At 38.4% G+C, this 12,287-nt stretch overlaps 1 protein-coding gene across 7 annotated transcripts in view; it reads right to left on the bottom strand.

The window, feature by feature from the left end:
• Positions 1 to 12,287, bottom strand: part of CNOT10 (CCR4-NOT transcription complex subunit 10) — an 81,097-nt gene that overhangs the window by 22,914 nt on the left and 45,896 nt on the right. For 4 of the 7 annotated variants that reach the window (XR_007133414.1, XM_047769483.1, XM_047769503.1 and 1 more), the window contains 3 exons: positions 10,684 to 10,805; positions 7,316 to 7,492; positions 6,059 to 6,139 (listed from right to left, as the gene is read on the bottom strand). Coding sequence is in view for 6 of the 7 variants with exons in the window: in XM_047769483.1 (XP_047625439.1) it covers positions 6,059 to 6,139; positions 7,316 to 7,492; positions 10,684 to 10,805 (380 nt within the window). In the remaining variant the exon portion in view is untranslated. The remainder of the gene's footprint in view (positions 1 to 6,058; positions 6,140 to 7,315; positions 7,493 to 10,683; positions 10,806 to 12,287) is intronic. The other 3 variants (XM_047769492.1, XM_047769477.1, XM_047769497.1) reach the window with 2 other exon arrangements.

The raw sequence follows: 12,287 nt of genomic DNA, 5'->3' as shown, positions 1-12,287 counted from the left end.
TTTAAAAAATAATGTCAAAACCTCCATCATCAAGGATTCATTCCCCTTAAAAATTGTGTACAATGTTATTTACTGCAGCATTATTTGTCTTTTTTTTTTTGGTTTTCTAGCCACATGCAGAATTTCCTGGGCCAGGGATCAAACCTGTGCCATAACAGCGACCTGAGCTGCCACTGCAGCATTATTTGTAATAGTAAAGACTGAAAACATTATAAACAGCTGATTATAAACTAATGGTCATATCCATACAATGCACATTCTATGCACGCATTAGAAGGAATGAAACAGCTCTGAACTGATACAGAAGAATCTCTAAAGACATACTGTCAAATGAAGTAAGGTATAGAACAATGTGGAACTTTGCAATTGTAGCGTAAAAAGCCCCATATATACATATGCTGGGATAATACAGAGAAATTTAATGGGGAGGACATATAAGAAGCTGGTTAGTAGTTGCCCCTCAAGGGAGAGGAAGCAGAGGACTGGGGTGGGACAAGATTCACTTTACACTGTAGGACCTTTAGTCTTAATTGGATATTTACTATATAAAATAACCCATTAGGACTTTCCCTGTGGCCTACAGCATAACTATGTGGAAGCACTGTCTGCTTGGGATCTGCTCCTTTAGCATGCTAAGGGTGAGGCCAAATATTACAAATAAATGATAATAAAATAAATAAATAAATAAAATTAAATAACCTATCAAAAATAGATGAACCCTGGAGTTCCCATTGCAGACCCAATGTTGTCCCTGTAAGGATTCAAATTCAGTTCCTAGCCTCCCTCAGTGGGTTAAAGATCCACTGTTGCTGCAAGCTGCAGCATAGGTCACAGATGGGGCTTGGATCCAATGTTGCTGTGGCTGTGGGGTAGCCTGTCTCCCAGTGCCTCGGAACTTCCATATGCCACAGGTGCAGCTGTAAAAAGAAAAACAAACAAACAAACAGATGAACCCTGAGATAAATATGAACTGCAAGTAGCTCCATAAAACAGAGATATCTATAGAAAATATTAGGCATGCTGGGAAGAAAAGATATATACCTATCTTTTCTCTCTGTCTATATATATAGCAAATTAAAGCATTTTCCCTAATATGGTCCTGGATGAAATTTACAATCCACTCCTTCCCACCAGATCACTTTATACCAAATCCAGATTAGCTTTACTTAATTTGCTTCAATTTTACACAATTCCACTCAGGACAAAAATCTAGCATAGGAGTTCCCGTAGTGGCTCAGTGGTTAACAAATGTGACTAGGAACCATGGGGTTGTGGGTTCAATCCCTGGCCTCGCTCAGTGGGTTAAGGATTTGGCGTTGCTGTGAGCTGTGCTGTAGGTCGTAGATGGGGCATAGATCTCCAGTTGCTGCGGCTAGGTTCCCTAGCTTGGGAACCTCCATATGCTGCAGGTGTAGCCCTAGAAAACACACACAAAAAAGACAAAAAAAAAAAAATCTAGCATAGTGAGTTTTAGTTACACAGCTTGAAATTTGATTTTTTTAAATTCAATTTTATTGTACTCAATAGCAATATTCTTTTGTATATTTTGTTTCTGCCATGTTTCACCGGTAATTGTAAACATATTTTTTATTTTCTTGCTATGTTACAATTCAGAGAAGAAATATGAATTCAAGAAGTTTTATTTATTTATTTATTTATTTATTTAGGGCCACACCTGGGGCATATGGAAGTTCCAAGGCTAGGGGTAGAATTGGAGCTGTAGCTGCTGGTCTACACCACAGACATAGAAACAGCAGATTCGAGCCATGTCTGCAACCTACACCACAGCTCACAGCAACTCCAGATCCTTAATCCACTGAGCTAGGCCAGCAATTGAACCTGAATCCTCATGGATACTAGTCAGACTTGTTTCCACTAAGCCACAACAGGAACTCCTCAAGAAGTTTTTTTTTTTTTTTTGGTCTTTTTGCTATTTCTTTGGGCTGCTCCCGTGGCATATGGAGGTTCCCAGACTAGGGGTCTAATAGGAGCTGTAGCCACTGGCCTACGCCAGAGCCACAGCAACGCGGGATCCGAGCCGTGTCTGCAACCTACACCACAGCTCACGGCAACGCCAGATCCTTAACCCACTGAGCAAGGGCAGGGACCGAACCCACAACCTCATGGTTCCTAGTCGAATTCGTTAACCACTGCGCCATGACAGGAACTCCAAGAAGTTTTAATAAAACTGAAGATAATTGAAAAAAAATTTAATTACCTTTGTCAAGTTTTAAAAACCAAAACACTGCTTTCAAAACCTTAAATGACCAACCCCTCATTTCTAACTAAATATGAGATTTTAGATTTTCCTCCATATAATCATAAGATTAGTGCTTTCTTCCTGACAATCAGATACAGTGGGAATACACATATATATAAAATCTAGGACAGAGAGGATATTATGGCAAAGTGGGAATCTGACAGAAAAACACAGAAAAAAGCTGTTGCTTTGTTAATGGGTGCCTGAAGCCCTGAGCTCACTGACATCAAGGCCCTGCCATGAACACACTGACCAGACAATATGTTACCATTACAGGGGCACATCTGCTGGCCAGTCTTTCCTCCAAAGGGATTCATTAAGATTAATGAGGTATTGGAGTTCCTGTCATGGTGCAGCGGTTAACAAATCTGATTAGGAACCATGAGGCTGTGGGTTCAATCCCTGGCCTTGCTCAGTGGGTTAAAGGATCTGGTGCTGCTGTGAGCTGTGGTATAGGTCACAGAATCGGCTTGGATGTGGTGTTGCTATATGACTGTGGCATAGGCGGGCAGCTGTAGCTCTGATTCAACCCCTAGCCTGGGAACCTACATATGCCTCGGCGCAGCCCTAAAAAGGAAAAAAAAAAAAAAAAAAAAAGATTAATGAGGTATCTTAATTTTTTAAAAGTTGGAAAAAACAAATATTCAATAAGAAAATAAAAATCATCAGTCACCCCAGCATTTGGGGCTAATCACTATGAAGGTTCTGACATAGATCCCTCCAGATTTATGTAATGCAAATAGACATACATTTATGTTATTTTATAAAAAAATGTAACTTCAAACTACTTAGACACAAATCTTAGCATTTTATAGCTTTGTTCCATGCTTTATTTGGAGGGTAAGATGAAGTTAATCAAATGAACTATACTATGAAAAATTACATAAAATAAGGGTAGATTCCCTACCTTATTTGTTTATATAAAATAAAATTCTAGGAAGTTCCTGAGTGGTGCAGTGGGTTAAGGATCTGGCATTGCTGCAGCTGTGGCACAGGTCACAACTGTGGTGCAGGTTCAGTCCCTGGTTGGGGAACATCCAAATGCTGCAGGTGCAGCCAAAAAAAAATTCTAGATGAAAAAAAATTTTTTTGGTCTTTTTAGGCCCGCACCCACAGCATATGGAAGTTCCCAGGCTAGGGGTTGAATTGAAGCTGTCAGACGACACCACAGCCACACCAGATCTGAGCCACGGTATGACCTATGCTGCAGCTCGCAGCAACGCCAGATCCTTAACTCACTGAGTGAGGCCAGGGATTGAACCCGCATCCTCATGGCTACTAGTTGGGTTCATTACTGCTGAGCCACAAGGGGAACTCCTAGATGAAAAACATTTTGATTGGTGGTTGTAATAGTGTAATACTGAAAGTGCTAAAGAATATGGCTAAATTATTGTTTAAATCTTGGAGGAAAGAAGGTCTTTCTAAACATTGCACAAAATAGAAAAAAAGCAGACTGCAAAATATGATACTTAAAAAATGAAACTCTGGGATTTCTCACTACGGCACAGTCGGTTAAGGATCTGGGGTTTTTGCAGCTGTGGCTCGGATTCAGTCCCTAACCTGGGAACTTCCATATGCCAAGGGTGTAGCCATTAAAAAAAGAAAGAAAGGAAGGAAGGAACTCTGCTTTACAACCAGGTATCAGAAAGAATGTTACAGAACAAGTGATAAAGGTTAATTTCTTGAATACAGAGCAACTCATAAAAATAAAAAGGATGAAAAACCCAATATGGAAAAGGTAAATGCTACCGATAGGAAGTTCACAGAAAAAGTAATACAGCTGATTAATAAACTTTGGCGTCAGATGGAGCACCTTGAACTGACTGAAAGAAATGCCAAATTTTAACATCATTTCTCACTTATTGGGATGATCAAGTTATCGCAAGAAAAGAGACACCACAAATCTCACCACCTAGTAACTAATCTACTAACTAATCTACTAATATAATTTTCTCCTAAGTGTTCGCCATCTGCTTTTGAAGGCAATGCTTTTTTCTTTTACCTCTGATTCCCCAGTAACTAGCACAAGACTAGCACTAATGTCTGTCAGAAATAACTGTGAATAAATGAAATGCTTTCCAAAAAGTAATACATTGATACAGTTCACTGTGTTATATTCAATACATTGTAATAACCTATGAGAAAAAAATCTGATATGCATAACCAAATCACTTCACTGTACACTTGAAGCTAACAAAACTTTGTAACTCACTTATACTTCCATTAAAAAAGAAATACATCAAAAGCTACAGAAAAAGTAGTGCATCAATTTACAATGCTATCAGCAACATATAAACGTTTTAATTGTACTCTTCTCACTTTTTGCAACTTAACAGGTAAAACCTAACAGTGATAGTCTTTCTTTCCATTTTAATTTGTAGTCCTATTACTGAAATCATTCTTCAAGAATAATGCTGGGGCATTCCCATTGTGGCGCAATGGAAACGAATCCGACTAGGAACCATGAGGTCCCTGGCCTCGCTCAGTGGGTTGAGGATCCTGCGTTGTCGTGAGCTGTGTTGCAGACATGGCTCGGATCCTGAGTTGCTGTGGCTGCGGTGTAGGCTGGCAGCTACAGCTCCAATTAGACCCCTAGCCTGGAACCTCCATATGCCGTGGATGTGGCCCTAGAAAAGACAAAATAAATAAATAGATAAAATAAAATAAAAAATAAAAAGACATAAAAATAATGCTTGTATATATTTGATAATGCTATGTCATTAAACTTACTTCCAAAAGTACTATGAAAAAATCATGGTCAAAAATACCCCAGATCTGTTGAAAGATAAATTCGTAAACTTAATCAGCTAACCCCCAGGAAGATTAAAAAACAAAGAAAATCACACACAGACTCATTATAGACTAAATGCCAAAAAACAAAGACAGTTTATGTTGACAGAAAAATGGCACCTGTAATACAATGACTGTGATCAGACCATGGAGGCCAGAAGATAAGACAGTAACACCTTGACTGGAAGAAAAACAAAAATAAAGCCTAGAATTCTACATTCAGTGAAAATATCCTCCAAGAATGACTATGAAATAAAGACAATTTTAGATTTAAAACGGAAAAACAAACAAACACAAAACACTAGGAAAATGAAGACCTGTACTGTTGGAAATGCCGAAGGGAGCTCTTCAAGGCTGAAAGGAAGTATCATGAGAACTAGAATCATCAAGAAACGGTAATTACATGTCTAAACATAAAGGACTACTCTCTTCCTTTTAACATACATGTATGACTGTTCAAAACAAAAAAGGTGCTTATAATTCACAGAGACAAAAGTATAACTTTACCCAGACACAAATGAAATAGAAAATCTACATAGCATCATCTATTGAAAAACCTGAATCCATTACCCAAATTTGCCACTGAAAAAAACCTAAGCCAGATAGTTTCACTGGTGAATTCCATTAAACATCTGAGGAAAGAGTAACATCCACCTTAAAAAAACTCTTTCAGAAAACAGAGGAAGAAGCATTTACCAAGTCATTCATACATGATCAGCATAACCCTAAACCAAAGCCTAAGCAGGACATCCTAAGCAAAGAAAAGCACCCACCACCGATCCTTGGGAACACAGGAGCAAATATTCCCCACAAAATATAAACAAATCCAATTCAACAATGTATTAAAAAAGGTAATACATCCTGACTAGTAGGGTTTAATCACAAGATTGAAAGGTTGGTTTTACATCTGACATTTAATCAATGCAATTCATAATATTAACACAAACAAGGAGATAAAGAATGTGCTCACTCTGATAGAAGCAATGCCAGCTTGGCTTAGATACTCACTTTAGGTTTTCTAATTCCTGTTTTCTCAATGGAGAAGAAGGTGGTGCTGGAATGAATTTATCCCCATCATGGCTTTTACTGCTAAAATAAAGACAGACTCCTAATTATGAAGCATGAACAATCAAATGTAAACTTTTGTTTCCCTATACTGACACCCATGTAATTTTTTGTGAAAAAACTGCAAAGAATCAAAACACTGAAAAAATACTTAATAACTTGGTATCACTTACGTGTTAAAGCTATACAGTATATTATCTTCTTTCCCCGGTACATAATACTGCTTTAAAAAAACCTCTAACGTGTCAACTATACTCCAATAAAAATTTTAAAAAGAAACCTAACATAGTTGTGAATACGTCAATAAAATAAAAAAAAACTAACAGAAAACAATATTTTTACTTCTACAAAGGAAACCACTCCAATATTTTCACCTGTTCCTCATTCTTTTAATTGTCTTTTACTAGCTATAGTAAAGCATAACACTTTGATGGAAAAATTCCACGAATTTGTTTCAAATTTTCTATAATAAACATGAATTTATTTTATAATCAGGAAAAAAATGCTAGGAAGTTCTGTTTTGGCTTGGCAGGTTAAGAACACGACTAGTATCCATGAGGATGTGGTGGGTTCAATCCCTGGCCTCGCCCAGTGGGAAGGATCTGGCATTGCTGTGAGCTGCAGTGTAGGTTGCAGACATAGCTCAGATCTGGTGTAGCTGTGGCTGTAGCTGGCTGTAGCGAAGACTGGCAGCTGAAGCTGTGATTTGACCCCTAGCCTGGGAACTTCCATATGTCACAGGTGTGGCCCTTTAAAAAAGGAAGAAAGAAATAAAAAGAAAAAATGTTGGGATGGAAGATTTGAATTTAAAGGTACCACACGTAAAAACAACTTTCTACATATAACAGTGTTTGTTTTATTACTAAAGTCTTTCAATTTCTAGATTGGTGTAATAGTTAATTTATACTAAGAAACCAGAAATACATAGAAATATCCTGTAAAAAAATTTAAAAAAATCATACAAAAAAATATTCTGGATGTTAGTGGTTTACACACATGTTAAAAGAGAGAAAGTAATAGCCTTCATCTTATTTCTCTCTTGCAGAAATACTTAAACATTCATATTTTCCTTTTACCCAAAACAGAGAACTCTGAAAATTCAGTCTGTAGATTCTGGGACTTGGGACTTCATCTGAAGGAGGGAGGCTGTCTAGTGAAGTCCTGCAGACTCATTCAGGGAGGTCAAAGAGGTTTGAGTACCTGCAAGTGTCACTGCTCTCGCTGCTCTCCGCGTTACCACCTAACTGATTACTATTTTTAGAGCCATTCTCCTGCTTCGGATCTTGCTGTTCTTCAGGTAACAGCAACAAAGCATTTCTGAGACAAATGGCTGCAAACTCCATGCTGGCTACAGGAATGGCTGAAGACTGTCCATCACTTAAAAGAACAAGAGCAAGTTAGCTGAGAAAACAACAAAAATAAATAAGACTTTTCTACTATCAGTGATAAAACCAATATAACTATAGATAACTTTGTCCTCTGATAGGTAGAAATTTTAATTTTGGCAATTATAAGAGAATGCCAAATAACCCAAATCCTACATATTATCAGATGATACCTCGGTGATATTGTGGGTATGGTTCTAGACCATTGCAATAAACTGAATATCTCAATAGAGCAAGTCACATGAATCTTTTGGTTTCCCAGTGGGTATAAAAGGACTATACTGTAGTCTATTAGGTCTGCAACAGCATTATGTCTAAAAAAATAATAATGTAAAATACAATAATGTATTTTTTCTTAAAAAGAGATCTTACTGTTGTACTGCAGTGGGTTAATGATCTGGCCTGTCTCTGTGAAGGTGCCAGTTGAATCCCCAGCCCAGAACAGTGGGTTAAGGATCCAGTATTGCTGCAGCTGTGGCCTAAGTCACATCTCCAGTTTGGATTTGACCCTGGCCTGGGAACTTCCATATGCCATGGGTGTGGCCAAAAAAGAAAGAAAAAAAATATGTTATTGCTAAAAAATGCTAATCATCGTGAGCCTTCAGTGAGTCCTCTTTTTGCAATAGTACCATCCATGATCACTGATCACAGACCACCATAGCAAATAATAATAAAAAAGTCTGGGAGTTCCTGCTGTGGTACAGTGGGTTAAGAATCTGATTGCAGGAGTTCCCGTCGTGGCACAGTGGTTAACGAATCCGACTAGGAACCATGAGGTTGTGGGTTCGGTCCCTGCCCTTGCTCAGTGGGTTAACGATCCAGCGTTGCCATGAGCTGTGGTGTAGGTTGCAGATGCGGCTCGGATCCCGAGTTGCTGTGGCTGTGGTGTAGGCCGGTGGCTACAGCTCCGATTGGACCCCTAGCCTGGGAACCTCCATATGCCGTGGGAGCAGCCCAAGAAATAGCAAAAAGACAAAAAAAAAAAAAAAAGAATCTGATTGCAGAGGCTTGGACTGCTATGGAGGCTTGGGTTCAACCCCTGGCTCAATGCAGTGGGTTGTAGCTGCAGCTTGAATTCAACCCCTCGCCTGGGAAAATCCATGTGCAGCAGGTGCGATCATGAAAAAATAATAATGAAAAAATTGAAATATTGCAAGAATGACCAGTGAGTGACACAGAACCCAAAGTTAGCAATTGCTGTCAGTAAAATGGCACCAACAGACGTGCTCTACTCAGGGCTGCCACAAAAACCTTCAGTTTGTAAAAAGAAGAACAAGAAGACCAAAAATGCAACATCTGCAAAGTGCAATAAAAGGAGGTTTGTCTGTATATAAGATGCAAAAAGTATAAATAAAATTTCAAGTATATACGTTACACACCACACTGTGTCTAAAGGAACAGGACCAAGGCTAGTAGACAACCTGAAGGAAATCTGCAATGTCAGTGTTAATCTAAAAAAGGATTTAGAGACAAGGAAAACTGAATGAAGGCCAGGACAGGTACAATAAGAACCGGAAAGAAGGGAAGAAAGTAGATTTTTTACATTTGAGCCTTGTTTTGGTTGATACTTGCTTTTGAAAATGCCTCATTTACACGTTTTGAAAAAGCAGTGTTATATCTTATTACTTTGTTGAGATTTTATATAACTTTCTATTGGTTTTATATAATAAACTGAGCCAGCTTTACTAGAGGGAAGAAAAGTGAAAAGTAGTAACAGTTTTGAAACTGTAGGAAACCGATGCTTTAACTTGTCTTTCCAAAGAAATCTGAGAGTTCCTGTTGTGGATACCTGACTAGTATCCACAAGTATGTGGGTTTGATCCCTGGCTTTGCTCAGTGGGTTAAGGATCCTGTGTTGCCACAGGCTTCAGAATAGGTCCAAGATGCAGCTGGGATCCTGAGTTGCTGTGGCTGTGTTGTAGGCTGGCAACTGAGGCTCAGATTTGACCCCTAGCTCCAGGAACTTCCATGTGCCAAACATGTGACCATAAAAGAAAGAAAAAGAAAAGAAAGAAAGAAATCTTCATTATTGTTGAAATAAATTAAGAGCAAAATGTTGTATGCCACATACTTTTAAAAACTTTTGGGAAAAACTTTTAAATGGTAGTGAACAATTTTATTTTTTGGAAAAGAAAAAAAAGGAGTGACTTTTTTTTTTTTTTGACAAAGCCTACTACTTTAGAATTAATAGCAACCCCAAATTGGAATCTTTTTAGAAGGATGCTCATATTTAAAAGTTATTCAACTGAAAAGTTGTTCTACATGTGAAAACCTTATATTATTTTTGTGGATATATGTGTTAATTAGCTTTAGGGACTAAGAGAAAATAAATGAGAAGTACCAATGACAAACTATATAAAAAGGAAACATCAAGACGCCCTCTTCTGGACATTCTGAATAATAGCACTGAACAGACTCAGGGCATCAACAATGTCAGCACCCAAGGACATAACAAACCAAAACCATATGTCAAATAGCATTCACTACAGACCTACGTATACAGGTCTACTTCTTTTTTTAATCTTTTTAGGCTGCACCTGTGGCATATGGAGGTTCGAATTGGAGTCGAATTGGCGGTGTAGCCGCTGGCCCACACCACAGCCGCAGCAATGCAGGATCCAAGCCTTGTCTGCGACCTATGCCACAGCTCATGAATGCCAGATCCTTAACCCACTGAGTAAGGCCAGGGATTGAACCTGTGCCCTCATGGATACTAGTCAGATTCATTTCTGCTGAGCCATGATGGGAACTCCTAGAGGTCTATTTTTTGTTTGGGTTTTTTTTGGGGGGGGGGGCTTTTGGTCCTTTTAGGGCTGCACCTGCAGCATATGGAGGTTCCCAGGTTAGGGATCTAATCAAAGCTATAGCTGCCGGCCTATGCCAGAGCCACAGCAATGCCAAATCAGAGCCGTGTCTGCGACCTACATCATAGTCATGGCAATGCCGGATCTTTAACCCACTGACCCAGGCCAGGGATTGAACCCGCAACCTCATGGTTCCTAGTCAGATTCGTTTCCACTGTGCCATGACAGGAATTCCGTAAAGGTCCATTTCTTGAAGTAGCAATAAAACCTAGCTACAAAGTGGCTTGTGCAATGAAATAATTCCTGAGCACATTTTAATAAATAACATTATTATGAAATAGCAGTAAATATATACACTTTCTCTTGGCAAAATACTTACTTATATACAGTATTTTGTATGGACTGTGATGCCAGAACTATTTTACGATGATAGCCTTGACCAACAATAGACTGCACAATTCCTTTTTTACTCGGAAGACCTTTAGTTTCTTGTTCAGAAGTCTACAAAATACAAGTAAGTTCCAATAAAGTTAATGAAAGTGTAAAATGGGATATGATAAATAACCCAGCACTTTCCACAATTACTCTAAGAAAGTTCTTAAGATCCATCAATGTGAAGTTTGGGGTGATAAAGGAAATATGTTTGGTGGTGAAGAGTACACGGGGCTGAATATCTGTGATCTATGCTGTATTTTACTCGCACAGGGTTTGAGGTAATTCTGAGGAAAAAAGCAATTCAAGAATGACTCAAGAGCAAGGCCCCTTACCAACTTCAGCAACAAGGGGGGAAGACATCAGAAGTAAGAGAGGCGACAACACTTCTGTCTGTACAAAAGAGACCACACCAAAAACCTATAAACATGAAAAGGCAGAGAACTATAACTCAGATAAGGGAGCAAGGAAAAACAAAACAAAACAACAACAACAAAAAAAACCAGAAAAACAGCTAAGTGATCTGGAGATTCTCAGCCACCTGGAAAAAGACTTTAAACTGTTGATGCTGAAGATGATGCAAGATATTGGAAATAAACTAGAGGCAAAGAATGTTAATTTACAGCAAACAGTGACCAAACAAATACAAGATTTAAAACTTAAGTAAGCAGAGATGCAAAATACAATAACTAAAATAAAAAATTCGTTAGAAGCCACCAAGAGCAAAATACAGGAGGCAGAAAACGAATAAGTGAGGTGGAGGACAGACTAGTGGAAATCACTGATGTGGAACAGGAAAGAGGAAAATGAAATTCTGGGACAATGTTAAATGCATCAACATCCATAGTATAGAGGTGCCAGAAGCAGAAGAGAGAGAGAAAGGGACAAAATATTCGAAGAGATAATAGCTGAAAATTTCCCTAACATGGGAAAGGAACCACTCACCCAAATCCAGGAAGCCCAGAGTACCATATAAAATAAACACATGGAGGAACACCCTGAGACACATATTAATCAAACTGACCAAAATTAAAGACGAAGAAAATATTGAAACCAGCTAGGGGAAAAAAAAACAAATAACACACAAAGGAATGCCGATAAGGTTATCAGATTTTTCAGAAGAAACTCTGCAGACCCAGAAGGGAGTGGCACAATACACTTAATATGAGGAAAGGAAAAAACTCCAACCAAGATTACTTTATCCAAAAAGGCTCTCATTCAGATTAGAGGGAGAAATCAAAAGCTTTACAGATAAGCAAAAGCTAAGAGAATCAGCAACACTAAACCAGCTTTACAACAAATACTAAAGGAACTTCTCTAGGCATTAAAGAAAAGGACACAACTAGAAACAAAAATACCACAAATGACAAGACTCACCAGTAAAGGCATATATACAGTAAAGGTAGGAAATCATCCATGCACAAATATGCTACCAAAATCAGAAATCATGAGAAGAGGGTATAAAAGCAGGACAGTGGAGATACACTTGCAATTAAGAGACCAACAACTTAAAACAATCTCATATATATATATACAGACTCCTGTATCAAA

The sequence above is a fragment of the Phacochoerus africanus genome, chromosome 1, assembly GCF_016906955.1.
Source record: "Phacochoerus africanus isolate WHEZ1 chromosome 1, ROS_Pafr_v1, whole genome shotgun sequence".
In the NCBI taxonomy this organism is placed as follows: Eukaryota; Metazoa; Chordata; class Mammalia; order Artiodactyla; family Suidae; genus Phacochoerus; species Phacochoerus africanus.
The sequence above is the reverse complement of the archived record's forward strand: the minus strand, read 5'-3'. Positions and strand labels throughout refer to the sequence as shown.